The sequence below is a fragment of the Gouania willdenowi genome, chromosome 10 (assembly GCF_900634775.1).
Source record: "Gouania willdenowi chromosome 10, fGouWil2.1, whole genome shotgun sequence".
Taxonomy (NCBI): domain Eukaryota; kingdom Metazoa; phylum Chordata; class Actinopteri; order Blenniiformes; family Gobiesocidae; genus Gouania; species Gouania willdenowi.
The window spans coordinates 8,098,695-8,125,542 of NC_041053.1; the positions used below are offsets into that span (position 1 = coordinate 8,098,695).

General features: G+C 36.9%; 1 protein-coding gene across 3 annotated transcripts in view; it reads right to left on the reverse strand.

The window, feature by feature from the left end:
- Positions 1 to 1,039: 1,039 nt before the first annotated feature.
- The window catches only part of kdrl (kinase insert domain receptor like), a 64,217-nt gene continuing 38,408 nt past the window's right edge, over positions 1,040 to 26,848 (reverse strand). For all 3 annotated transcript variants that reach the window (XM_028459456.1, XM_028459455.1, XM_028459454.1), the window contains 13 exons: positions 26,228 to 26,332; positions 22,766 to 22,879; positions 22,573 to 22,661; positions 22,261 to 22,429; positions 20,285 to 20,382; positions 19,315 to 19,437; positions 18,885 to 18,996; positions 15,056 to 15,155; positions 12,238 to 12,343; positions 9,475 to 9,599; positions 7,360 to 7,438; positions 6,921 to 7,021; positions 1,040 to 2,150 (listed from right to left, as the gene is read on the reverse strand). In XM_028459456.1, coding sequence (XP_028315257.1) covers positions 1,976 to 2,150; positions 6,921 to 7,021; positions 7,360 to 7,438; positions 9,475 to 9,599; positions 12,238 to 12,343; positions 15,056 to 15,155; positions 18,885 to 18,996; positions 19,315 to 19,437; positions 20,285 to 20,382; positions 22,261 to 22,429; positions 22,573 to 22,661; positions 22,766 to 22,879; positions 26,228 to 26,332 — 1,496 coding nt within the window. In that variant the 3' untranslated portion in view covers positions 1,040 to 1,975. The remainder of the gene's footprint in view (positions 2,151 to 6,920; positions 7,022 to 7,359; positions 7,439 to 9,474; positions 9,600 to 12,237; positions 12,344 to 15,055; positions 15,156 to 18,884; positions 18,997 to 19,314; positions 19,438 to 20,284; positions 20,383 to 22,260; positions 22,430 to 22,572; positions 22,662 to 22,765; positions 22,880 to 26,227; positions 26,333 to 26,848) is intronic.

The following is a 26,848-nucleotide window of genomic DNA, read 5'->3' on the forward strand; positions in this document are numbered from 1 at the left end:
AAATTCTCAACTACAAATAGTTAAATAAAAACAAAAATAAATTCAGAAGTTTTTGTAACATGTGAGCATAAACACTGTTTCATAATATAGCTTAAAAATACAAAAAAATAAAAATAAAAACAAAACATACTTGATATAAAGCATCAGTGCATCATCACTCCCTTTCCACACACACACATACACACAAAAGAAAACACGTCTACAATCAAAGCTTCGTTTTAATTTTAAAGATGACTTAGATACAATGTGGTGTAATACTGTTTCTTTAGTGGTCATTAAATATGAGCTAGCTGCGTTCATAAGACTGTATGTATACACGTGCGTGTGTGTGTTCTTCCTGTTCTTTCAAAGAAAAGAAGGTGAAACACCCAGAGTATCTGAAGCCTGCACTGCAAGCTTTAACAATTTATGGTGTGAGTGTGTGTGTGTGCGTGCCTGTGTGTGTATGTGTGCATGTGTGTGTGTGTCTATATCAGATTGCCTTTGTGATACAAAAAGTGAACTTAATATGGATGTTTTATGAGGCATGGTGATGTGAAGATGACTGAGCAGGAAAACTCTTTGGTTATTTATGGTCTTCAGAACTGATATCACTAGATATCACTAGTGTTCTCAAACCAGATAAATACACTGGATTTGGTTTGTGCTTTTTATATTTAGATTTTTTTAATAAACAATTCATAAGAAGCCTTGTTCTAAATTCATATTGTTAACTAATTCACAATACTTCATTTTTTTTGGCCAAGCAAAAAGACCATATAATTTGTTCAGTATCCAATTAAGACAGGTAAAATTTGCAGATACAGTAACACACTATTCCAATGATAAGAGGAGAGTTGTGTTTTAAACCTGGAGATGACTCAAACAATCAATCACTAAGGGCCTGTACTACTAAGATAGATTTCCTTTTATTTTCTTATTTTATCGATGTGTGCTGTCCTACAGAGTTGGCTAACTCACCATGGTAACTTAGGCTGAAAAACTAACCTGGTTGGGACCAAGCTTTGTTCTGGCTAGGATCTGAGCGACTATTAAAGGCCCGCCTCCTGACCAATCAGTTCTCTTAGAAAACAACCTATCCAATAAAAGGAGGATCATTGTGTGAACGCATCACTGTGTGGATCTGATGTGACTCTGACAGGAGACAGAATATTTAGACATCAATGCAATACTTGAATTTACCCAATGACATCCTATAGGAAACATATTATTGTTGTGAGTTTTAATTATTCATACTTGTATAGAATTATTCCTCAATTGTGATGTAAGTTGCTCTACACAGTTTATCCCTGATTGTGATTGGTCTGACGCTGCAATCTCTACCTCTGTCACAAGAACGTTCACATAGCCAGGCTGAAATCACCTGGGTTAAGTTCGCAAGTTGTAATCGAGATTCGTAGGACAGCTTCTGTCTGACGAAGAATGTTTGGTTAGGTGAAGCCCACTAACGGAGATAAATCCAGGATATACATGTAGTTATCTAGCTTCGTAGTACAGGCCCTAAAAGGATGCTAAAACATGATCCATGTGTTTTCCCATAAATCCTTTTCCACCTTTACATTTTCTAATGGCAATACAATATATATATATATATTAGAAAGGATACTGAATTGAATTTGAACGGTCACAGCAATTGTCTGCCATGTATTTCTCTGCACTTCTTTAGTTTGTGGACGATCAAAGGTTCAGGCTTTAGTTCACAGTAGATCAAAGAAATACCTGAGCCTGTCTTCGGCTGTTTGGCACATCACAAAAACAGAGGAAAACACCAGCAGCTTGGGCCAGTTGATGACAGGAGAAGAACAAACAACTGTCATCACGTTTTTCTGTTGTTTAGGACATGAAATGTTCACAAGTTACAGATGATTCGATTCACAAACTTGAAACTCGTGTCCAACAAATGTTGACACAAAGCAGTCCACATATGAAAGTCAAACCAGAGCTAAACAAAAGGACTTGTGGATTTGAGTGTCAGCTACACTGGAGGAGTGGAGTAGCGCACCACATAGTTGTAGTCAGGCGGTGGGCTGTGACACTCCAGGCCAACGTCCAGGACAGAGTCGTCCAGACTTAAGTCCAGTGGCGGCAGTGAGGAGTATCGCTCCTTCTCCCCATCAGTCAGAACAGACTCCTTACTCTTACTCTTCATCCTGCAGACAAACACACATTGCATTTTATAAACAACAGCAGCCGAGGGAAAAAAGTTTGTGAAATGAAAAAAGCTGTGGGATACATCGAACTACAACAAGAAGCACGAAGGTCATGACGTAACACAGCCATGGCCCAGGTCTCTCTCTGCGAAGTTGACAAGCAACAAAATACAAATACATTGTTACTGTACTTACTGTAAATAGTTTTTTTCTGGTATCTACCTGTACTTTACTGGAGTGTTCATTTTTTTTTGGTGACTTTTTACCTTTATGCCATACTTTTTAAAAAATATATCTGTACTTTCTACTCCTTACATTTAAAAAAATGAGCTTGTTACTTTTAAGACTTTCGAAGATGACAATGTCAAAACATGCAAAATTTTGGTAGTTTGAGCTTTTTTCTGTTAGGCAGTTCCCTTAGTTTTGTGATTAACATTTTCAAGTTTCTTTATTTTTAAATGTTAAACTCAAAGCTTGAGCATTTGCATTTTTTTTTTTTTAAATTTAAACATTTTTATTTACAAATGTAATCTATAATTAGTGCTAAATTATCCATGTGTTCATAAAGGGTAACATATTTAATTTATTTCCTTGTCTTATTATTGAAGGGACATTTGTTTTACTTTTTAATTTTTTACAAATACATTTAGTAGCATGTGCGGTTTTACGTTTACTCAAGTAAGAAAGCAACTTCAGTACTTTTACTTTTATTCAAGTATCGAAACTTTTACTTGAGTACTGAAGACTTTTGCCACCTCTGGCGAAGTGATTGAATGTTCTCTTATAGTGTGGATAGTTGTTTTGTTTAAGGGAACATTGGTTTCCTGGTATGATAATTGTAATCACATAATTGATCATTTATTACTATTATGGCATAATTATAACTGTAATTTTAAAAATGTGTTGCTGTCATAAGTGTAATTAAAATGTAATTGAGTTTAGATAATTGACTTTGTAATTGCAATAACAATTCTATTAACAATTATCAATTTAAAGCAAAACTGGGAAACCATGTTACAGTTTATGTACAGTTCTACAAATTATATAATTAACTAATAACCATTATTAAAATATGTTGCATATCAAGCTTTTCCACATTTAAACATTAAAAAAAAAATTAAATCGAGGGGTAAGCTGACACAAAAAATGCACTTAGAGTTTCATATTTTCTGTGATCAATGTCATGGGTCCGTAGATGTGCACTTATCCTAAATAGGTGTCATCCCATAAACCTGAGGCGTATTTAATCAAAGTGTGCCAAAAAGAAAAAGTAAATAAGGTAATATGTGTTAAAGATTGTGCTTTCATACATTCATACATTTCATATATTTTGTATCTAGGGAAAAGCTCAACCAGGGGCAGTAGAATTAGCACTAGCAATACACTGTGTATGCATCGCATCAGTTGCATCTTTTGCTGTAACTATGTCTGACTGTATTGTCCCTGTCAAATAAAAACATTAATAAATAAAATAAACCAGGTTTAAAGCCTGGTTTAGCCAAGCTGTCTCTGATCTTGCTGGATTTTTCTATTTAGTCAAACTCTAGGTACATCTAAAAAAATGTGAATATCATGAAAAAGATAATATTCATTGTCACTCATTTCAGAACGTGAAATCCATACATAGACTCATGATGATTCTAATTTTATGGGACATTGAATCATCAACATTTCAAGAAAAAAAGGCTTGAAATATTTCATTCTATGTATCATGAGTCTACGCTCTGTGCGCTACTGATCCGCTAAATGTGATTTTTTATTGTGATTTCCTCCCCCACGCACATTCATTGGCTCTATAACTATAGAAGTAGATTCATAATTATGTACAATAGACAAATGAAACTCTGTCCAACCATCAGAGAGGTTCTGCTGATCATACTACACCTTTTATTTTGACAAAAATATGTTTTCCTATTTTTAAGAATTGTTTTATTATTAATAATAAAACCGTGGCTCAGGTGGTAGAGGGTCGTCTTCTGATCAGGGGTTTGATCCCAGTACCTGACTATGTGTCGAAGTGTCCTTGGGCAAGACACTGAACTCTAAGTTGCTCCCAGTGGTCGAGTAGCGCCTTGCATGGCAGTCCTGTCCCACTGGTGTGTGAATGTGAGAGTGATTGGATGAATGAGCTGATATGTAAAGCGTTTTGTGCTTCAGTGTGGGTATAAAGCGCTATATAAATCAAGTCCATTTACCATTTACCAATAAAAAAAATCAATAACTTCACTAATCAACTAAGCCATGTAAGATCTCTGATTTAGTATTTATATCGCCATTGTATTTAATTTATGTCTATATCTAAAAAGAGATTCCAAACACCTTTAATCACAATGATCTACAGTATATCATGGGCGGCGATGGCGTACTGGTTAAGGAAGCAGTCTTGTGTTCTAATCCAACCAGGGTCATCACAGTGGGACGCTGAGCAAGTCCTCTAACCATAACTGCTCATGTTGTGTGTCAATTTAGATAAAAGCGTCTGCTAAATGAAAATGTAAAGTAATCATGATTTGAGCCAAAAAGTAGATTGCAAACCTGTTTTTAGTGATTCAATGGTTATTGATTGTCAAAAAAAGTGAAGTAAAAGATGCTGTGCTTTTATTTTGAAAGTGAGTTCATTCAAGCTGATATCCGGAGTTTCTGAGAAACGTCTCGATGTCCCGCCCTAAACAGCCTCACTTCCACCCACTGCCTCTCCCAATCTAGGTCTATGGGTGAGGTAAGAGACAAAATCATATTTACCTGTTTGCTGTTGTGACGCGCGGCCTTGTTTACGTGCACAGTTCGATTGACAGCCTATTGGCTGGGCGATCACGGCGCTCGTTTCTATTTGTATAGGGTTCTATAGGCCGAAGGCGGGACTTATATACCTTAATGTATATGAATGACCACCTACAATAGACCATAGTAAAAGACTAGTTAGGTGTTTTTTCTCATTTCAAAAGAATGGTACATAAACAGATTTTTCAGAAACTCCAGATATCAGCTTTAAGGCAGCAGAGAACACTTAATTCTGTTTTATAACTATAGGTGGCAGTAATGTAATATTACCTGTTTGTTTTTCAATCCTAACCAACTAATAAACTACTCTCATTGAATTTGAATGAATTATTGTTTTAACAATTGACTTTGGCTTCACGGACAGAAAAATCTGTGATATAATTTGACAGAAATCCACAGATGGTGTTTTATTGGTCTTTGTCTGTGTTCCATAGCGTCGTAACAGTGAACTACAGACAAAGAACCAAGCACACTAATACCCAAGCTTTCAGAGTTTGGCTCATGTTCGAACACTCCACTGCACACGTGTCCTGATGGAAGTCTGACCCTAAATTTATCAACAATAACTGTGTCGGGGTCTTTTCTTGCTCTGCTCGTTCTAATTTTGTATTTTCAAAATAGCCCATGGTCACACAAAGGGTATATCAATTTTGTTTAAATTTGATGGTTTTCTTTCCTGTGAGTGTTTCTTTTATCTAATAATGGGGCTGTTTTGACTGAACCTTTCTCCACATTCATGTATGATGTCATCAATCACCCAAAACTTTTTCTGCTTCATTTGATGCACAGAATATGAGTAATTACTCCTTATTGTCTTCAACGTTGCTAGGGGTTCCTACGGCTTTTGTCTGCGGTCTGAGAGGTCAATGCCCAGCAGGGGGAAGTGACGCCACCGCACTGGAATGCATAAACCACCTGGTAAACTGGGCATCAGAATGTTCAAATGGTGCCAGTGCCAGGAAAAGGGAGGACATTGGATTTACCTGTGTGAATCATGTGAATGCAAAGAGGTTTAAGAAACTAACATCACGACATCTCTTGTTCTTTTTGGCCTGTTTTGAGACAAAGGCTTAAAGATAGCAGTGGTTGAAGAGATAAAATACAGATTGCTTTTTGGATGCCTCTTCCTCATGAAATCTAGAAAACTGTTATTTTTAATTCACTAAAAGCTGTTTTTTTATATTTAAATTTTTTTTAAATATTTAGAATCTTTATTTGCCAGTTAAGTATTTGTTCTACAATATTTCACTGTGCATTAAGAAAAAAAGTATCAAGGGTTACAAATATGAAGGGAGAAGGAGAATAATGTGAAAGGGTTTAAAGTGCAGTGATTAAGTCCAGGGGTTTGGCCCTTCAAATTAACCCTGGCAGTGAGCTGCAATAAACTTCACATCTAAACCCTTCTGCACCTTTAGAGACCCTCATAATAAAAAGATTAACAGAAATCTCCCACATGTTTCTTTTCCTCAGAGTAGACCAACACCAACAGTTACCAATGTTATCATACACTTAAACACGTCTTTTTATAAACCACTTCTCAAAAACATGAAATGTTGGATTTCAGAGAATAATGAAGTGAAAAACTTAGTTTGTAGCAAACGGACATGACTCACATGTTAACTGAGTGTTTGAGGTTTCTCGTTCTCTGGGAAAACAAAGAGTTTTCAGTGCGTTTTCTAAAAAAAGCCAAACCTCTTTTGGCCTTTTTGTTCTGCATTGTGGTGTTTGTCACCTTCAAGCTATCTCACTCCCATTCCTCCTTTGTGCTGCTCGCACTGACATACTTTCATCACACAAAAGAGGAAAACTAGCCGCCTACTTCTTTCTTTAACACCAAAAGAAGCACAGTTTGTGCGTGTGTGCGTCCCTGCATGTGAGTTGTATGACAGTTACAGCCTGGACATTCCTGCACAGCAGGGAGGTTCCCAGACTAGTACTGGGTGTGTTTGGCATTTGCAGGATAAGAGCTGAGTGTTGCTGTGTACATACGCCAGCGCCATGATGCTCAGAGGTCGGCCTGCCAACGTTTCCAAGTGAATCAGTGTCTTCATATTGTCCGACGAGAGGCCGATACCACTGTCTGACTGTCCCTGTAAAGGAAAAATCACATTTTAACAAAAGCTATCCCCCTATTTGTAGTTCCTTATTTGAATAAATATACTTGATGTGCAGACAATACATAAGTGAGAAGACATACAGAAAATATGGTTGATTTACAAACTTACCAAGTTTACTAAAGAAGAATTAAAAAACACCAAGCCTTGAAATGTTGACTTGATAACTGACTGTATATTCATAAAAGCCAAATAAATATATTTTTATATTAGAAATATTTCAGTACAGTCTCCTAGATAATAACACCATTTGAGTCCTTGTTCAGTTTCTTCAAGAAATACCATTGGATATTATCTCAAGTCTAAAAACTCACCCCATGCTTTTCATTGGTCCCGTTCTCCATGGTAACCTCATCGAAAGTTTTAACACTCGCAGGGCGAAACTTGATGTTCCTAAAACACAAAAATATCTTTGAAGTTCAGACTTTCAGACACCATAAGATGTTGGTGGTACTGCACAGTGAAGACGCTGGAGGCTAAAGGTAAAGTTCAGGACAAACGCAGGAACTTAATCACTTAAACCAACACTGTTCAGAGTATGTGACTTGGTCATTTGAAAACACACCTTGTTTGCTTTGCATTTCAACACTTGGTTAAACGACAGCTTTGACCTCAATGGTGACTGTTATTAATGCTTTTCAACACCTTTTCATCAGCCACAATTGGTGGATGCGTAAAACCTCAAGAGTTCAACAAATATTATTCTAAGTGGATGTAAATCATGATGCTGCCTGGTAGGTTTTAAGGAAAATTCCTCACTGAAGCCACAATTCTGAGAAATTTGGGGCGACTATGGAGCTGCTGTTTGTAGATCCTTATCTCGTGCTAATCGGGCCATTAATTGTCCTCAGGTCAAACAAAAAAGTATTTCTATTTGAGTTCAGTCTATGTGTTACTGGAGCAATAATAGTTTTGGCACTTTGGACACAAAAAAGTAATGTAAAAACTATAGGTATTTCCTTTGAGAAACAAAGTGCACAGAGTACCTACAGCAGCCTGAAGATTGCTTTACATGTGTAAGATGTGGTGATTTATTTCCTCTGATTCTTCATATTACAGTCCATCAAAGCTCTAGTTCTCCTAGTTCTGTGTGAGTTTACTTCGGTGGGATGTGAAAAAAAACATCCTTTATGTCATCGTCCAATTGGAAAACACATCAACACCTGGTTTAGGCATGACTTATAGGTCTTGAGCATCACCTTGCTGAAACCTACGCCAGGAAACATTTGCATTATTATTCGTCAATTCAAGTACAAAAGCAAAATTTGAGATTGACAACATTTAATCAGGCTGTAAGTATGTACGACTCTAACTCTGCCACCAGGGTTGGGGTCAATTCTAATTGTAATTGCATAATTGATAATTAATTACAATCATGGCATAATTATAATTGTAATTGTAATTCTTAAAGTCTGTTGCTGTCGTAATTGTAATAAAATTGTAATTGGGTTTAAGTAATTGATTTTATAATTATAATTACCATGAAAATTCCAAAAAAATTGCCAATTATAATCTAACGCAAAACTGGGGAACCATGTTACATTTCTACACATATGTAGTTAACAATTATTAAAATATTTTTCATATCAAACTTTCCTAGATTTTACCATTTAAAAAAAAAAAAATGAAATCGAGGGGTATACTGACACAAAGAAAGCTCGGACCCCCACACCAAAAATATTAAAACCTATATTTTCATTGATTAGGAAGCCTAACAAGGTAACCAATAGATAGGAAATAAATTAGATGATAGATATTTGTTTTTAGTGTATTTTACTGCAGATTTAAGACCATTATCATAAGAGATGCTAACAGAAAGCTAACACAAGAGGAAGGTCAACTTTTGAGAAATTGAGAATGTATTTGTAATTGACTTTCTGAGGATATGAATAATTGTAATTTAATTGTAAATGGAAAAAAAACGCTGGTCACTGTAATCAGAATTGAATTGCATTTGAACATGGGTAGTTAAAAACGTATTTATAACTGAACGTATTTATAACTGAACCCCTACCCTGGCTGTAACTGTTATTGGCTGAACATGATCAGTTCATAGTAGATCTAAGTATCCTTAGTTATTGATGCATTGTTTTATTGAAGCTAAGAGTGTTTCTGTAATATGCTGTTTCACACTTGAACATGTAAGTGTTAATATAAAAAAGTAAGTGTTATTTCAGAGAGATACTTAAATCTTGTTGCATGGGTGTGTTTGGCATAAGGGAGTAAAACCAATGTGATCTGAGATTACAGATTGATAGTTTTTGGCCATTGATGTGAGTAGTTAAATGTTCTTTGCAGAACAACAGAATAAACAATAATACGTTTCTCCATATTTAGTGTCTAACCCAACAGAATAAATGTAATACCAACATTTGTCCAGCATTCTGCTTAGTCTATACCAGCAACAGAACAATGAACTTCATTCTCACCAGTTGCTCTCCGAGCTGTGATAGGACACAGGCCGTGTGGGTGCCTCCTCTGTTGGCCATGTGGAGGTCTGCTCTCCAACCTTCCCCAGTAAGGCTGTGTTGATGGGTATATAGTGCTTCCCCTCCTAAATTAGTAAAAAAAAAGGAGATTTATGACCAATGTTTGGTGTGCTTTGCAAATATACACATCCACAGGTCCCAGTGAGAAGCAAAAGAAACCCAGGTCCTGCCTAATAAATCCATAACTGTGATCATGACCTCAGAGACCATAGCAGCAGAGTTTCTGTCGAGTAACCCCTTCTCTGCTCTGTCAAATCTGAACTAAATTCTCAGGAATATAGCTTTCACATAGTCTGTAACAAGCTGTAGTTGTCATATCACGTGTGGTTCTGTTGTTTATATGTGGTGTTTCCATCTAGGTATTCTGAAACAGTCAAATATAAAACAAATAAATGACTAAGTAGTCAAGTAGTAATAATAATGGCATTTTTCAAATACTTGCAAACAGGTTGCCTTGGCGAGAATCCATTGCTCACCATCAAGTAGGAGACTGATGGTGAGCAAGAAGCAGAAAATGCTCTTTGGGTCACTCCCTGGTATAATTCTGATGTGTCTTTTAAAACAGGCATCGTAAAAACTGGAAAGGAGGTGGCTTTCAACAAACCTGGTAGAACTTCATATAGTCTGGAGAAAAAGTTTGTTAGCTTATAAAGAAGCTCTTCGCTAAGCTAGACCTTCTTATTACTCAACTTTAATAGATGAAAACTAGGATAATCCTTGGTTTCTATTCAACACTGTAGCCAGACTCACCAAAAGCCACAGCTATGTTGAACCCTCTATTCCTGTCAACCTGAGCAGTGATGACTTCATCAACTTCCTTACTGAAAACATTCTAACAATTACAAACAAAGCTAATGTCCCCCCTGCAGGAGTGCTCAATAATTTCTTAAACAAAACGGGTCCTGACATAACTTTTTTCTGTTCCCACTTCCTGATTGCTGCGATGCTGTTGGTAAAGTCCTTAATTGCAAAACGTTTGCCGGGCATGATAGTTTTCAGTGTTGTAGGAACTAAAAACATGTGGCTCAGTGTAAATCAATTTGCAGAGGGTTGTTGTAACCTTTTAATAACGAAACTCTGCACATGGGCGAGTGAAATGTTGACAAGCTCCATTGTTATCTTTCTCTTCTGTTCAACTGGAACTATGTCAATACACGCTTGTCCTATGAAGGATACAGTGCCACCAGGGCAGGAGTTTGGTTATCTCAGACAACACGACAGATCTTTTATTGACTTGTGAGCATAGCTTGATAGCTATGAGCATGTAAACACGGACTGAAACATCATTCATTTGATATGTCTCTCAGTGGATTCAGCTGCTTAGTTCTAGGTTCACAAGTACCATTAAAACATTCACAATTATCTCAGCTATACATTTTAGTCTCCTGTTCAGACACAAGTCTTTCTTTCAGCGTGCAAGTTTAATTTCTTTTCAGACTAAAATGTCAGTGTTGTGTGCAGTTTGCGCTGCCTGCTCAGAATGACACTCACCTTCAAGAGCTTTTAGAAATGGATACAAAACTATAAGAGACAAATCCAATATTAACAACTAATACATTCTGAGATCCAGACAGTATATTTTTACAGTGTCTAAATTGTTAACAATTGTTGTTATTGTTGCCATGAACATAATGAGCAGCTTTTAATGTTTCTCACTGATCTATGAATCTACAAAGCGATCTCTTTTTTTTATTAATAGATCAATCATCTATTAGTAATACCTATGGGATTTAATGTGTTTTTAAGCACAGCACCTCCAAAGAGCCTTATCAAAGACCTTCAAGTGTTATTTCACTTTTCAGTTACACTCGGGTGGATTCACTAAAGGTTTAGGGGTATTAAAATGTGTGCAAACAAACTGCACATTTTTTGTGCATCCATTTAGCGTGTTTCCCTCTGATGAATATGTAAAGTAGGCAGATCTCATAAGGGGCACAAAAAATGGGAGAAGGAAATGCAAATAAAGTAATGTAATGGGCGCAATGCAATTCATTAAACCTGGACTTGATTGCGCCCCCTGTTTTTCCCTCATAAATCTAGCACGCACCACAACCAGGTGGAAACTGTCAAAGCTTTTTGCACAGTGATGGCAGCAGTGATATTTGTGAGGAGACGGCGCAGGCGGGAGGAAAGACGACCCAGGGATTGCATTTTCATACCTCCAGTTAATAGTTTTGGAATGAATGAATTCACAATTTTAAGAATGTATCGTTTATCAACCCATGCCATTTTGGAGCTATTGGATGAAGCAGCAGCAGAAACATTATGGAATGCTGAAAAGCAGGTTCCATTGTTTGGACGGCACTGGTGGAGCACTGCTCTACAGCCCCCAAAAAAGTAGCCCAGATCATTGTGGTCTGCTGCATGCTGCACAACATCGCTAAACAACACGGGTTGGAGCATGATGTCATAGTAGTGGAGGAGGTTGATCAGCAGGTGCCGTATATGGGGCAACAAAGTCCTCTTTAATTGTCAATTTTTCAACATGTGCTGGACATACAGAAAAATCGAAAAAACATTTCCCTCTGAGCCACAGGGTAAACTAACCGTAGAAAGATTTTAAACTATATACAGATTATAAAGGATAAAAATAAAAGGACAGATTTTCTAAAATGTTCAGATACTGTGCAAAGATGTGCATTTCAAAAAAGCAGCAGCAACAACAAATGTCATTAGTGCCATTGGCTCTGTTGTTGGCCCTACCTGTTGCACGCTGGCCTGAAGCAGGTCGCCCAGTCTTTCCACCAGTTCTGTGAAGGTCGGCCGCTCTTGTGGTTCACCTTGCCAACAGTCCAGCATGGTTTGATATCTGCAAGCACACATATGACCACATATAAACACATGCTTCCAGCTGCTTCAGCACACCAAGCAGAAATCTTTCAAACCAAAGACAAGTGCAATAAACAGTGTTTTTGGTTAGGGTTCTGTAAAATGTAGCGCCTTCAACAAAAAAAAAAGAGAGAAAGATTTCAGAACTGGTGGTCCTTTGTCTTATCTACAATAAATAAACTTTGCACTCACGAGTCACATCTGTTTCACCTCTGAATCGGGTGTCATGTCATCCACTGGGACGAGATCTGACGGGCATGGTCCTAAAAAGAACCTCACCGAGGGCTCTGACATGCTGTCAACACCTTTGCATGTGTGGAATGAACAACTCAGATCACTGGTGGAGGTTTTTATTGTAGTGATTTAGGAAAAGATTAATTTGGAAGTTGCTGGTGGGAAAAATCTTATGCAAAAATCATCACTTTCCCTGCAGCTTTGTTCTTTTAATGGAATCTCTGGTTCTGAAGCTGTTCACTGCTGCTTACATGTGTCTGTTGTGTTTGGTAAAGAATACAGAGCCACTGGGATTCTCACCTTAGCTAATAGGAAGCATAATCATCCAGATGGTAGCCTTCTTAACAGTAGCAGGATGTGGAGATCCTTATCATCAAAGCGGAAGTAGATGCATTGTGTGATTGCACAATTTAAATTGCATTTCCTGCTCAGATATAAGAACAAATACCTTGGTCCCACAGGTTTTAGGTCTTAAAGGAGTACAGCGGTTTTGATGGTGAACAATTTGCCTGGACTTAGCACTATGTCAGGTTGGACAAAATTTGTTGAATGGGAAACAAGCCTCCAATATATTGTCCTGCCACTTTTTTTTAATGCATCCACTAAATTCCTTAGCATTGCATCAGGACCAGGACATTACAATTAAAAACAGCAGTCTATACTCTTGATAAATTTGGATGATTTGAAATTTTATTTATTTATTTTTAAATTTTGAATACATTATTCATTCCAGGGGGAAATTTGGGTTTTTACACTCTGTTATTTTAGGGACAAATTGGGCACAGATTAAATAGCCTTGCCTATAACCTCATGTGCTTTGAATCATTCTAGTATTCCAAGTTCAGGGTAAGGGTCGTGGAGTCATTCCGTTGCCTGATGCGCTCCTGTAAACCACGGCAGGGCTCTGGAGGGGATCAAGAGAGTTCACCCCACATACTCGGAGAGCATCACAGCTAAACTGATACCAGCAGTTATATCGGCTTTAAAGTAGCAGCAGGCCATAAAGTCCATAAGAATGCATGATATGTATCTGGCAGGTTGATTCTTCACATAGAACTTAAATGGAAAAACACTGGATTCTTGGCACTGATGAGATGGTCTTTATCGTCAGATCTGAGTGAAATTTACAGTCTGGATTAGATTTCGTGTTGACTTGGCAGAGGCCATGAAACACTGTTTCAATGCACATTGTCATTAACAAGGCAAGGCAAATTTATGCAATATAAAACATTCAACAGCTCAAAAAGCAATAAGAACATTAAAATCAGCAGTAAAATTTTTTTTAAATCAGCAGTATTTTAGACGAGTGGTTCCCAAACAGGGGTACGTGTACCCCTGGGGGTATAGGAGCACATTGCAGGGGTACTCGGAAAGATTTAACAATTATAATATTTATTATATTATTATTATTATTTTTCATATAATAAGGAAATGTTCTTAAGGCTTTTTCTTTTATTTTCTTTTTTTTTTTTTTTTTTACAAATGCACCACAAACTAACAGTAAAATTGCTCAATAAATTACTATATGTTCTTGTAATTCACTGAAACAGGATTATTTTATGCTGTAGAGGCCAGTTTTATCACACTTCTGACATTAGGAGACAATAATTAGCTATGTTTCACAAAGAAGACAGTATTTTCTTATGATTTAAGTAATCACATAAACGTAGTAAATTAAATTCCACTCATTGTTTTTAATTTGTAGATTAAGCCTTAGGAAACCAATGTTTGAGACACATTTAATTCAGAATTAAAATTTAAATAAACCAGCCACCTAATTCAGATTTAAGTTTAAGTCAGAATTAAGTGTTCACAAGGTCAGTTTAAAGAGGAACTTTTATTCTGAATTAAAGAGGATTTAAAGCTCTCATGTAAACGTGATCTGTTCCACAAATGAAAACACATTTGAAATTATGGAGAGGGAACATATGATATGAAGAGGGGTACTCATGATTTGACAAAAATGCAAAGGGGGTACACGGGACAAAATAGGTTGGGAACCGCTGTTTTAGACCAAACAGACCAAATATGCTTTCAAAATAAATGTTTCAATACCTGAGTTGTTTCAAATTAAAATGTGACTTAAAGCAGGCTGACACACCGAATATAAAGGATCAGTTAACTGGGTCTGCGATACACTCCTAGTTAGATGTTGTTCTCTGACAACATCCTTGCTGTCTAAAATACGAGCTGACCAGCAACTAATGTGGGATTACAGTGGATTAACAGTGACTCATCACAGGCATAACTACAATAAAAGCCTACTCATCTGGCTGCTCTTTCATTACAGTGTGCAGGGGAGGTGGGGGTGCAACTATGATATGAAAAAATAAATATTAAATAATGTATTTATCTATTATTACTGGCAGTGTTTTACACTATCGGTAACTGTCTTACCACCACATGCATTCCTACATGCTATTGCTGCTTGAAAGGATGCTCGTAAAAGTCATCTTACATTTCTGAGGAGGAATATTCTGGTGCTCTCATCCTGGTTCCTTCTTTCAGTCTGCAGCAGAACTCTTCATCTATTTGGACACCCGGGTATGGGGACGCACCTGAGAGACAAGTCATCATATTTAATGTTTGTTAAGCAGAAAAATATATCTCAGGTTGTAAAAGGAATTTCTGGACCATGGCCCAGCATAGTCTTGGATACAGTTGTTAATAAAACAATTCATATATATGAAAATCACATGTAGATCTCATGTCTTATTTTTTTGGACAACATCCACATTCTTTCACAATTTCAGTCCGGCTTTTGCAAAAAAAAAAAATCCCAACTCAGACTAAAACTCTTGGTCGACGACCTTTTATTGTGACAAGAAAATAAATTAAAGAAGAACTGACAACAACAAAAATTAATAAAATATCTGTTAATTGTCAACTGGCGAGTAAAAACGTGAAGTAAAAGATGACTGGATGACATAAAATCTATAAAAAACCAATAAGAATGGTTACAATTTCATCTACAAAAAAAGAGTGATTATTTGAATTGAAATAATAATTTGAATCAAAAGATTCAGAAGAATTTATTATTCTTTAATACCTGAATATGTAACATGAACATAATTGAAGAACTGTATAATTAACATCCTTGCTTGTAATGTATGTTAAAGTGATTAACTCCATCCATGATGGTGTTTAGACATTGTTAGCCTACAATATATTTTTTTACTTGTTCTACAATTTTTAGGCCAGTGCAACAAAACTCTCAGTCTCCCATTACAATAGTTGTAATCTAATTTGAGATTAGCTTTATTTTTGCAGGTTGTAAGTCATATACAACTTCTAAAGAATGCATTGCACTTTTTCCTAACAGGCTTTAAACATTTTATATATAATAAACAAGTGTAATTGTAGCTGCCGTCAGAGATTCTCTCATGAAATGTAATTCAGAGTTTTCATATTCAGTAAAAGGATAATAATAGATTTCATATTTACATGTTAATATTTCAGATAGATATTCAATAAATAAATGAGTAATAATTCAGCTAATTTATGTGGATGTAATTCATTTATTTGGTTAAAGTTACAGAGAGACACAAGGGGAGAACTTATTTTTTGTTCCGCTTTATTGCGTTGCTGGGGGTAATAAGTGGCTGTAGCACTCCAGAGCAGCACAAGGTGACGGAGAGCCTAAAGGATATTTAAGAAGACTTCAGCTTCATTCCCTTGGAGTTAATGAGTCAATGAGTTCTGATGGTATGGAATTAGACATGTAAAAGACGTGTTAATAAATGGCTGTTTAATACCAAAGAACAAAGTTGAGCCTTATTGAACTCGGAGGGAGTAACAGTAATATAAAATATTCTTAGTTTAAATGAGACTTAACACATAGTTAAATATATGGTGACAATGGAGTTTTTACTACATCACAAAAACAATTAAGCCAAATATATTACAGTAACAAAACTGTCTTAAACTGACTTAAATAAATCTGATTTCCTATGCCCAGTGGCTGGATTTTATCTTTGCTGGTTGTCACCAAAATATATTTCCAAATGTTTGTATGTGTGTGCCCGGCCTATTACGCATGACTGCTTTGAATACATGGGACCGTACTGAGCTAGCTTAGCTCAAAAAATCGGGCGAAAATATGACGCGACACCAACACTTCATGACTCAAGCACAAACATGGAAAATATAAGTTCTTCATTTTGTGTTTCTTTTACTGCATAAACCTAATTTGCGTTATAAGCTGCTAGCCCGGTAAAATGTCAGTGTAAAGTTAGCACGGAAGCTAACACTGCTCAGTAATTGCTGCTATTAGCACGCAAGAGCAAATAATATCAGAAGACAGTCAATATAAGATGTGTAATATAATACGCAGGCTTGTGAACACTCCTGTCCCAGAGTTAGGCGTGGAGTGGGCGTGGCCAGACACAGCTCATTTGGCTGCATACCTGGACGTACACTCAGAGACAGCCTGTTCTGATGGAAACTCATGGGAGTGACTTTTTGGAGCACTGAAATTCAGGAATACGGATGTGTTGCAATGCACTTCAAATATAATTTGGTTGGGCATCTGAGAATAATGTAAAATGGTATGAAAAGCAGTATAATATGGCACCTTTAAGGCTGATTTAAACCAAATACTCCTACTTATGCACGCTTAAATGCAAGTTATTACTACTTTATTACATTCTTCTTCTGTGACGGCACTAATAGGTTGAACCAGGGGTCGCGTTAACTAAAAAAAATGGTGACAGAATATTTTGATGGCCATATGTCATTTTGACGGACTGCAATTCACACCACTGACTAACTGGTGGAAGGTGAGAATATTAATTAGCTATGCTGTGAGATTTCCTCTCGCAGAAACCAGTGCTTGTGGGATCAGGAAACTCCTCATTTAGAAATCTGTTCTCTGTGACCAGGCTAACACCATACAGATGTGTACGAGTTTGAAAAGGAAAACGCGCTGTGAACATATCAGGACTGAAAAAGGGGGGAGGGCAAGTGATAAAAGTCTCAAGTGACAGTGTGCTTTGTCTTTGAACAGACTGAACATTTTGACACACTTTGCATTCCAACTCCGAGGATGACAACACAGTGGCGCCGATTCAAAAACAGCGCATGCAGTATACCAATACATCAAGCTTCAGGTGCTTCCCATGATGACATTTGCACATACAACATTTGATGCTGAGTTTTTTTACTGAAAGGTGTCATGGTTTTACAAACAATGGCCACGTTTATATGGGAGCTTTAATTCCTCTTTAATTCAGAATAAAAGTTAATACCTTAAACTGACCTTGTAAACACTAATTTTCTAATGCAAATTAAATTCCGAATTAAACTTAAATTCGAAGTAGGTGGCTGGTTTATTCAGATCTTAATTCCGAATTAAATAATTCCTCTATCTTGTAAACACTTAACGCCGCTTTAAGTTAATTCTGGTGACGACATAGTCCAGGATGGCTGTCCGGACTTGAGCCAAGACTATTTATTTAATAAGAGCCTTAAAAGACACGGATACAATGAAAAGAGAGGATGAACGGAAGCATAAACATGCAGACATTTACACGGACACAGACTTTTTATACGCACACCGACTGGGCAAATAGAACGGGCTTTATCGGTGCTGAGGGGCATGATCATTATGAAGTTCATTTTTCACTAAAAGTCCTTTATTGTGGAGGTAGAACAGCTGTTGCATTAACCGCCGGCTTTGATTGATCTTCTATGTTGTAGCCAAAAAGAAAACGTGATACGTCACGTTCGCCCCCTGTCCAATCAGAACCCTTCCCAACCCCCAAACCTTGAACCATTGAATAAAGCCGAATAAACTGGTTGTCCTTGTAAACCTCAATTCGGAATTACTATTTCCATGTAAACACGAAGTAGAACACTTGAATTCTGAATAATTTAATTTGAGTTTCTCCCACGCATCAGGAAATTGAATACTTTTGAACTATTCAAATAATTCATCTTTTGTACCCACTTCATACAGTACAGGTCGTATCATTCTATATATGGCAGTGTATATCCAAGCTCACACCAGTCAATTACAGGGCTAACGCACAGACAATCACTTCTATTATCAATGGATTCCACAGACTTCTATTGCACCCCTCAACAGGGTGGCTTGGGATCACAAGTGATGGTCAGTCCCGCACACATAAAGCGCTCAGGGTAATTTATAGACACCAGATGACCTGGCACACATGACCTTAGGATTGTGGGAGTAAACACCACAACCTGCCTAAAAGCACTGGTGCTAACTTCTTTAACAATGGGCTGTATGACTATGAATCTAATTACAAGTGATTTTTGATACTTACCCAGAGAGAAGATCTCCCACATCAGAACGCCAAAAGACCAAATATCACTCTGAGTCGTGTAGATTTTGTCAAAAATTGCCTCTGGTGCCATCCACTTCAGCGGCAGTCTAGCCTGTGCACAGATGTATTTTTCTCTTTCACTGTCTAGTCTCGTATGACACAAGATTCTCGAGCCGATTAAGGAGAAAGCTGGCAGATTTACTGTACACTTTCATGCTGTTTTTGATTGCTCTTTTATAACCCATTTCCACAAAAACATCATAAACTACATTTTTGAGAAAACTTGTCTACATACTTAATAATAAGTTGCAGTTTTGTCTGCTTTCCATCAATAAAAAGGTACACATTTGTCCAGAAAATACACATGGTAGCACTGGATGTAAAAATCAAACACAATGACGGGAACAATCCCTGTGTGTACTGCACTTACATCTCCTTTGCGCACATAATCGGGATCTTTGTAGACGTCTCTGGCTAGTCCGAAATCACAGATCTTTACAACGTTGTTTTCAGAGAGTAGAATGTTTCGTGCTGCTAAATCACGATGAATGCACTGTTTTAAAAGAAATGAGATAGATATATGTGACACTCAGAGACTTTCCGATTTAAGATTCAAGTTCATCAAGATGATGAAGTGATACTACAAAAGTTGTTTTAAAAAAAATCCTATACAATTTAATGACTATGAATGACTCCTTTATTTGATCAAATGTCAGAATTTAACCGTTCTTCTAATGTCTTGCTGTAACATCGTGAAGAGTAATGGTTCTTTGAGGTTTTCCCTTTAGGTAATGTGCAGATTTGTTTAAAACTTTTTGAAAACACTGATTGATATAAGAGTAATATACATCTAAAATATATCAGTATATTGCAGCATCATATACTTTCTGATTTGTTTGAAGGTAAAAAAAATCCTTTGATCTGCTTAAACACTTGCAAGAAATCAATCAATCAATCAATCAATCTTTTATTTGTATAGCGCCAAATCATAACCAATGGTATCTCAAGACACTTTACAGTAGAGCAGTTTTAAGGACGGACTCTTCATTTTATGGATACACACATATGCATATATACGTATATACACATACATATGTATCCCACACCCAACATGAATTCATCATGGCGGCAAGGAAAACCTTCTGTTAAGCAGCAGGAACCTTGTGTGGATCCCATTCCTATGATGAACAGCCATCCACGTTATGCAGAAGAAAGTGCAAATGTTTGAAAACTATTAATGTAATGATGTTTCACGCCTTTAACAGGACCTTTTCCTTTACAACCAGTGCCTCTGCTTAGACACTCTGCTTATATAAGCACAGATAATTCTCCACTTTCTTATAAAACCTATTACATAAATAATAAATCAATAATACAAAATATTGAGTGCAAACACATACCTTGCGTGAGGCCAGGAACTCCATCCCTTTTGCGACTTGGAAACTGTAGCAGATTAAATCTTCCAGTGTCAGGACACGCTTATATAAGTCCTCTGATTCTGTGAAAGATAAACAGAAACTTTTCCTGTTAAGAAACATTTTTCACTCCGGTTTTTACATTGAGAACAATAACCAAATGTTTTTATAGCAGTCAGTGTGATTAGCCCCTAATGACGGAGGTGGCGAAAGTACTAGTCTTCAGTACTCAAGTAAAAGTATAGATACTTCAATAAAAAAAACTCTGGAAAAGTAAAAGTATTGAAGTTGCTCCCTTACTTGAGTAAAAGTAAAAAGTACATGCTACTAAATGTAATTATGTAAAGAAGTAAAAAGTAAAACAAATGTCCCTTCAATAAAAAAACAGGGTTTTTAAACCAGCAAATTCCATATCTTGTATTTTTTTTTTAAGAACTTGTATAAAACTGGTACATGGAAATAAATGAAATATGTTGCCTTTGAACACCTGTAGAATTTAGCACTTATTATAAATACAATTTGTAAATAAAATGTGTCAAGGAAAAAAAATGCAAATGCTCAATTAAACCTAAGGGAACTGCCTGACAGAAAAAAGCTAAAATTACCAACATTTTTCATTTAGTCTCAAGAGAATCATGTTCTCCAGGTTTCTGGGATGGAGACGTTGCCTTTTTGGTCTGAAAATGAGCACTAGCTTCTCCTCCATGTTAGCACGTTGACGAGCACTAGCTTCTCCTCCATGTTAGCACGTTGACGAGCACTAGCTTCTCCTCCATGTTAGCACGTTGACGAGCACTAGCTTCTCCTCCATGTTAGCACGTTGACGAGCACTAGCTTATCCTCCATGTTAGCACGTTGACGAGCACTAGCTTCTCCTCCATGTTAGCACGATGACTAGCACTAGCTTCTCCTCCATGTTAGCACGTTGACGAGCACTAGTTTCTCCTCCATGTTAGCACGTTGACGAGCACTAGCTTCTCCTCCATGTTAGCACGTTGACGAGCACTAGCTTCTCCTCCATGTTAGCACGTTGACTAGCACTAGCTTCTCCTCCATGTTAGCACGATGACTAGCACTAGCTTCTCCTCCATGTTAGCACGATGACTAGCACTAGCTTCTCCTCCATGTTAGCATAATGACTAGCACTAGCTTCTCCTCCATGTTAGCATAATGACTAGCACTAGCTTCTCCTCCATGTTAGCATGATGACTAGCACTAGCTTCTCTTCCAGCTTTGCGGTTGTTGGTTTTCATCTTTTGACGTTGTGGTGTCATCTTTGAAGGTCTTAAAAGTGACAAGCTCATCTTTAAAATGTATGGAGTAGAAAGTACATATATTTGTTTTTAAAAAGTAAGGGGTAAAAGTAAAAAGTCACCAAAAAAATTAAAACTCAAGTAAAGTACAGATACAAAAAAAACTACTTGTCACTTCTGCCTAATCAGGACATGATTAATTTGAGGAAAATGCAATTGTAAAGGCTTTGAACACACGGTAGATTGATAATGTATCTTATCACGGACTACTATCCTCCCCCCACGCATTCTCTCCTCTTCCACAGAGGAGTAAGTAAAAACAAACTATTTTTTAGATATCAGGTGAAGCGTGTGCTTAGGTCGGTTTCTCAGAGGAACTCACAAGGCGTCTTTCCACTGACCCACCTGAATAAACAGCTAATCAAAATCAAAATAACACATCAGAAACAACGTTGCTAAAGGGGAGTGATGAAGCCAGAGAGCAAAATAAGACCGGGAGGACAGGAAACAAACAGACACCTCCCCACACTCAGTGGGGTGACAGTGGGGGGGGGATCAGATTGAAGCCAGAAAACAATTGGAGGGGAGGAGGGGAGGAGGGGAGGAGGCAGAGGTAAGGATGGGGGATGGAGGGGGGGGCACAGGAAGACAGCAGGAGGAACAAACAGGGCGTTTGGAAGGGCCGTGGGGGAGGAAGAGAAGCAAGACCTGTTTGGCCTTTGCCTTCATCCTCTTCCTCCGAGTCGCAGTAGCTCTTATCTTCTATGAAACCAGAACTGGCTGAGCTTCCGGTGCTGGCCACACTCTCCAGGCGGCGCTTCATGAGTTCACTTAACTCACAGCTTGACCCCGACGACAACACCGTACCATCCGGGTTCTGAGCAGGAAACACAATCTGTCAATGAAGTGTACTCAAAAGAAAAATAGAGCATTTACAGCATTTTAAAGCTTACAGCCTCAGTGATCACTCAGTAGTAAGGAAGTTCTCTGGAAAACTGATTCATGCAGATATGGACATACCTTATAGACAATAAAGTCATCTCTTTTGCTTCTTAAATAGTTGGACAAGTTCCCATATTTGCAGAACTCCACAATCATCATCAACGGTCCTGCAAAAAATGAAACTGTTCCCATGAATATCACTACAGCATGGGATTGTGAACAGTGAAGAAAGACACTCCCGTAAATGTGCATGTGTGTGTTAAACCCTCACCTCCAGGTTTTGTGCAGGCTCCGAGCAGGTTCACCACATTTAGGTGATGCCCAATGTGGATCAGGATCTTTAACTCTGACATAAGCGCTTTTCTCTCATTTGATGTAGCTCCACCTTTAACACAGGCATGACTTTAATAGAACCACATTTTCTCGTAAAATCCCTAAAATGTAGTGGTTTGGTCATATGACTGCAGACATATCACAAACTTATTGTGAACGCTAAGCATATCTATAAAAACTGGACAGCTCAGCATTAGTGTTGGGAAAACAAAGAGAAGCCATTTTTAAAAGGAGGAGAACAGAAATATTTGAGATAGAGATGGAGTATCAGACACTGAAGAATAGTTTCATGTTGCAGCTGTAGTTCAAATGGTGACAGATAACACGATTATATGTTGAACTGGTGCACCTGCAAAATCACAAGTGTATAAAACTATCTATACCAGTGGTTTTTAACCGGGGTTAAAGTCAGTCTCAGGAGATCAGCAGCAGAGTTGGAGTCAACTATATTTTTCAGTTACAATCAAGTTTTCAATTACCCATGTTCAATTACAATTAAATTACAATTACAGTTACCAGCATTTTTTCCCAATTATAATTAAATTACGATTATTTTTTAATCCTCAGGAAGTCAATTACAATTACTGAGCCTGAAATAAATAACCTAATAAAAATTAATGTTCCTCTTGCGTTAGCTTTCTGTAGGCATCGCCTATGATAACGGGTCCTAAATTAGCTGTAAAATATACTAAAAACAAATATCTATCATCTTGATTACCTTGTTAGGCTTCCTAATCAATGAAAGTATAGGTTTTAATATTTTTGGTGTGGATGTCTGAGCCTTTTTTGTGTCAATATAATTACATTTTTTTAATGGTAAAATATGGGGAAGTTTGAAATGAAACATATTTGAATAATTGTTAACTATATATGTGTAAAACTGTACATAGAACTGTAACATGGTTCCCCAGTTTTGCGTTAAATTACTGTATAATTGACATTTTTTCTGGCATTTTCATTGCAATTCCAATTCCAAAGTCAATTATCTGAACTCAATTACAATTTAATTACGATTACGATGGCAACAGATTTTTGAAATTCAATTTACAGTTAAAATTATGCCATAATTGTTATTGATTATCAATTACAAGATTACAATTATAATAAACCCCAACCCTGATCAGCAGAGACAGGCCCAGAGAAACTAATCAAGAGGACTGAGACAATCCCCTGTGAGCCGGTCTGATCTTTGGGTTCAGTGCTGGGATTATCACAGATACTGCTACCTCTGTCAATGGGTCATCTCTGCCTCCACTGGTAGCTCTTTATCTTGGTTATTATAGTTGGAACTACTCACACCCCATACCCACCTGAACCCCTGCACCCTAGCCTTGAGTTCCTAAGCAAATTCACTTTCAAAAAATAAAGAATTTGAATTAAAATTAACTTTATCTTAAAAACAATAGTTAATTATCAGAAAGCTAGATGAGCCGTTATTCTATGAATTACATTTTAAAAAGGTCATATCTATACAAAGAGAGAACTGTGTGATGATTTTGATACTTTGAACACATATTTCCAGATTTTATTGAATTAAAATTCAAGATTTACGAATGGTTTTGATTTGGCTTCAACCAAACACACGTTTATGAGTTCAAAGTAAAAACAGACAGAAAGTATTAAGATGAAACAGTACATGCTGAAAATAACAGCTGATTTCTATTAAATGTGACCCAACAATTGCTAGATAGTTGGTATCACTCACACTGTATGTAATTTCTAAAATATTATTAATGATAAGAGAGCGTGCAACACATCCTCACATTTACACAGCCGTCTTTAGCCAGAAATCAAAGCAAACCGTGAATTCTTGGAAATCATAAATTATGAGAGAAATATATTATATTGATTTGAAAATGATTCAAAATATAAGAAAACCTTTAAATAAACACAATGTTGTATTATCATACCTTAACTTTTTAACTACAGAGTTTGAACAGTGTAATCCAGGCTGACAAACAGACGGGATGAGAGTTATTTTCTTAATCTCTGGTACTTTATGAAAATCAGACATTGATTACACATTGGCTGCTAAAGGTTTAGCCTTAGCTCCCTAACATTTCCAGAATAGAGGTGGGCAAACATGTTGGGGGATGATATCCTTTTGCATGTGCATTTACAGTTTGTAATCCCCCTTAACCCCGGTTTTAACCATAACCCTAACTCCTAATTCTATCTCTAACCCCAACCCTTCCTTGTATAATTTTCCATACGCATTATTAAATATCTATGTAATCACACTATAAGATGAGAATTAGAAGAAGAAAAAAAGAAACTGCTGGTTTACATGAAAACTGTCCATAGAAAAACTGAGGCCACGATGTAAACCACTGTTGTATCCCAGCCTTTCTTAAAATTGAAACTGTAATTTCTAGTATGTGACAATATAACATGTTGTAAGCTGCATTAGAGTACCATAATAATCAATAAATAGACATATATAACATCTCTTCGACCAGGGTTGGGGTCAATTATTAACATTTTCAATTACAATTACCATATTACCGAAACAAAATAGTCAGATAAGTCAAACTTTATTCAACTCATTAACAATAATTCTCAACATTGTTCAGGGTTAACACATAAAATATAGAACATTACACTCACTTTTTTGAGTTCAGTATGTTGAAGCACAGTACTGGTACAAATCACTCCACGAGGCGTCTGGCTATGGTAGCCCTGAAGCGCCAAAAATCTATCAAGTGGTGCAGCTTCATAGTTTACCAAAGTTGTACTAAAACATTGCGCACCTGATCATAAGGGGCAGTGTAGATTTTTGAGAAAATGAAAGGATTTTAAGTGTGCCTTATAGTCCGAAAAATACGGTAAATGTTTTAACTACGTTAACTACGCATGTGCAATTAATACTCAATTATGATTACAGTGACCAGCATTTAAAATTAGAATAATTTTTCCCCCTGAAATTCAATTACAATTATGTTCTCAATTAACAAAGTTCAAATTTAATTAATCACATTTTCTGAGCCTGAAATAAATAACCCCATAAAACATTTTTATGCCTTGTGATAGCCTTATCGCAGAAAAAAAAAAAAAAAAAGTTTTTATTTTTTTATCTTGCCTCTGAAATGTTGGTGTTTTTGCACATTTTTTATGCCCTACTGGATTTTGACCCCAATTTAAGTGTACTCGTCATCATATTTAACTAGTTTTTAAGTTCTTTTGATAGCTGTATCTCAATTTTTTTTAATTGTTTCCATTTTTACACCTTATGATAGCCTTATCTAAAAAAAAGTCCTACATTTTTCTGTTTTTATGCGATAGCCTTATCTATGCCTTGATCCCAACCCTGCCCGCGACACTGAAATAGGACAAAGTAAGCCTGAAAATGGATAGATGGATGGATATATAACTTTCAGTGGTTAAGCGTTCCACCTCGTACCTTTCAGCATTTTGACCGCCACCGTCTTGCAGGTTGAAAGCTTATCAATGCCAAAGGCAGAAGCTTCCACTACTTTTCCAAACGCGCCATGTCCTAGAGTTTTACCTGTTAAAAGAAGATGTGAGGTCACGACAGCTCTGTGTCCCTGGATCATGCAAATAATGCTCTCTCACTCAGATGTACTTCAGGCTGTACAATAGTGGTTAAACACTGCAGGATGTGTCAGTGCGAATGCAACCTTAAACATTCTAATATTTGAAATTCCTGAAGAAAATGTAAGTGCAGATGCAGGTGCTGGCCCACGTCTCACTGCATTAGCTTAGTATTAGCATTAGTTAGAATTAGCATGAATATGAGCTAGTATTAGCCTTAGCTAGCATTAACATCAGCATTAGCTAGCATTGGCATTAACATTAGCATTAGGATTGGTTAGCATTAACATTAGCATTAGGATTGGTTAGCATTCACTAGCATTAGCATTGCCTAGAAATAACATTAACCTAGCATTAGCATTAGCCTAGCATTAATATTAACCTAGTGTTAGCATTAGTCTATTAGTCAAACGTTAGCATCAACCTAGCATTGGCGTTATCCCAGCATGAGCTGAAAATTAGGAATAAG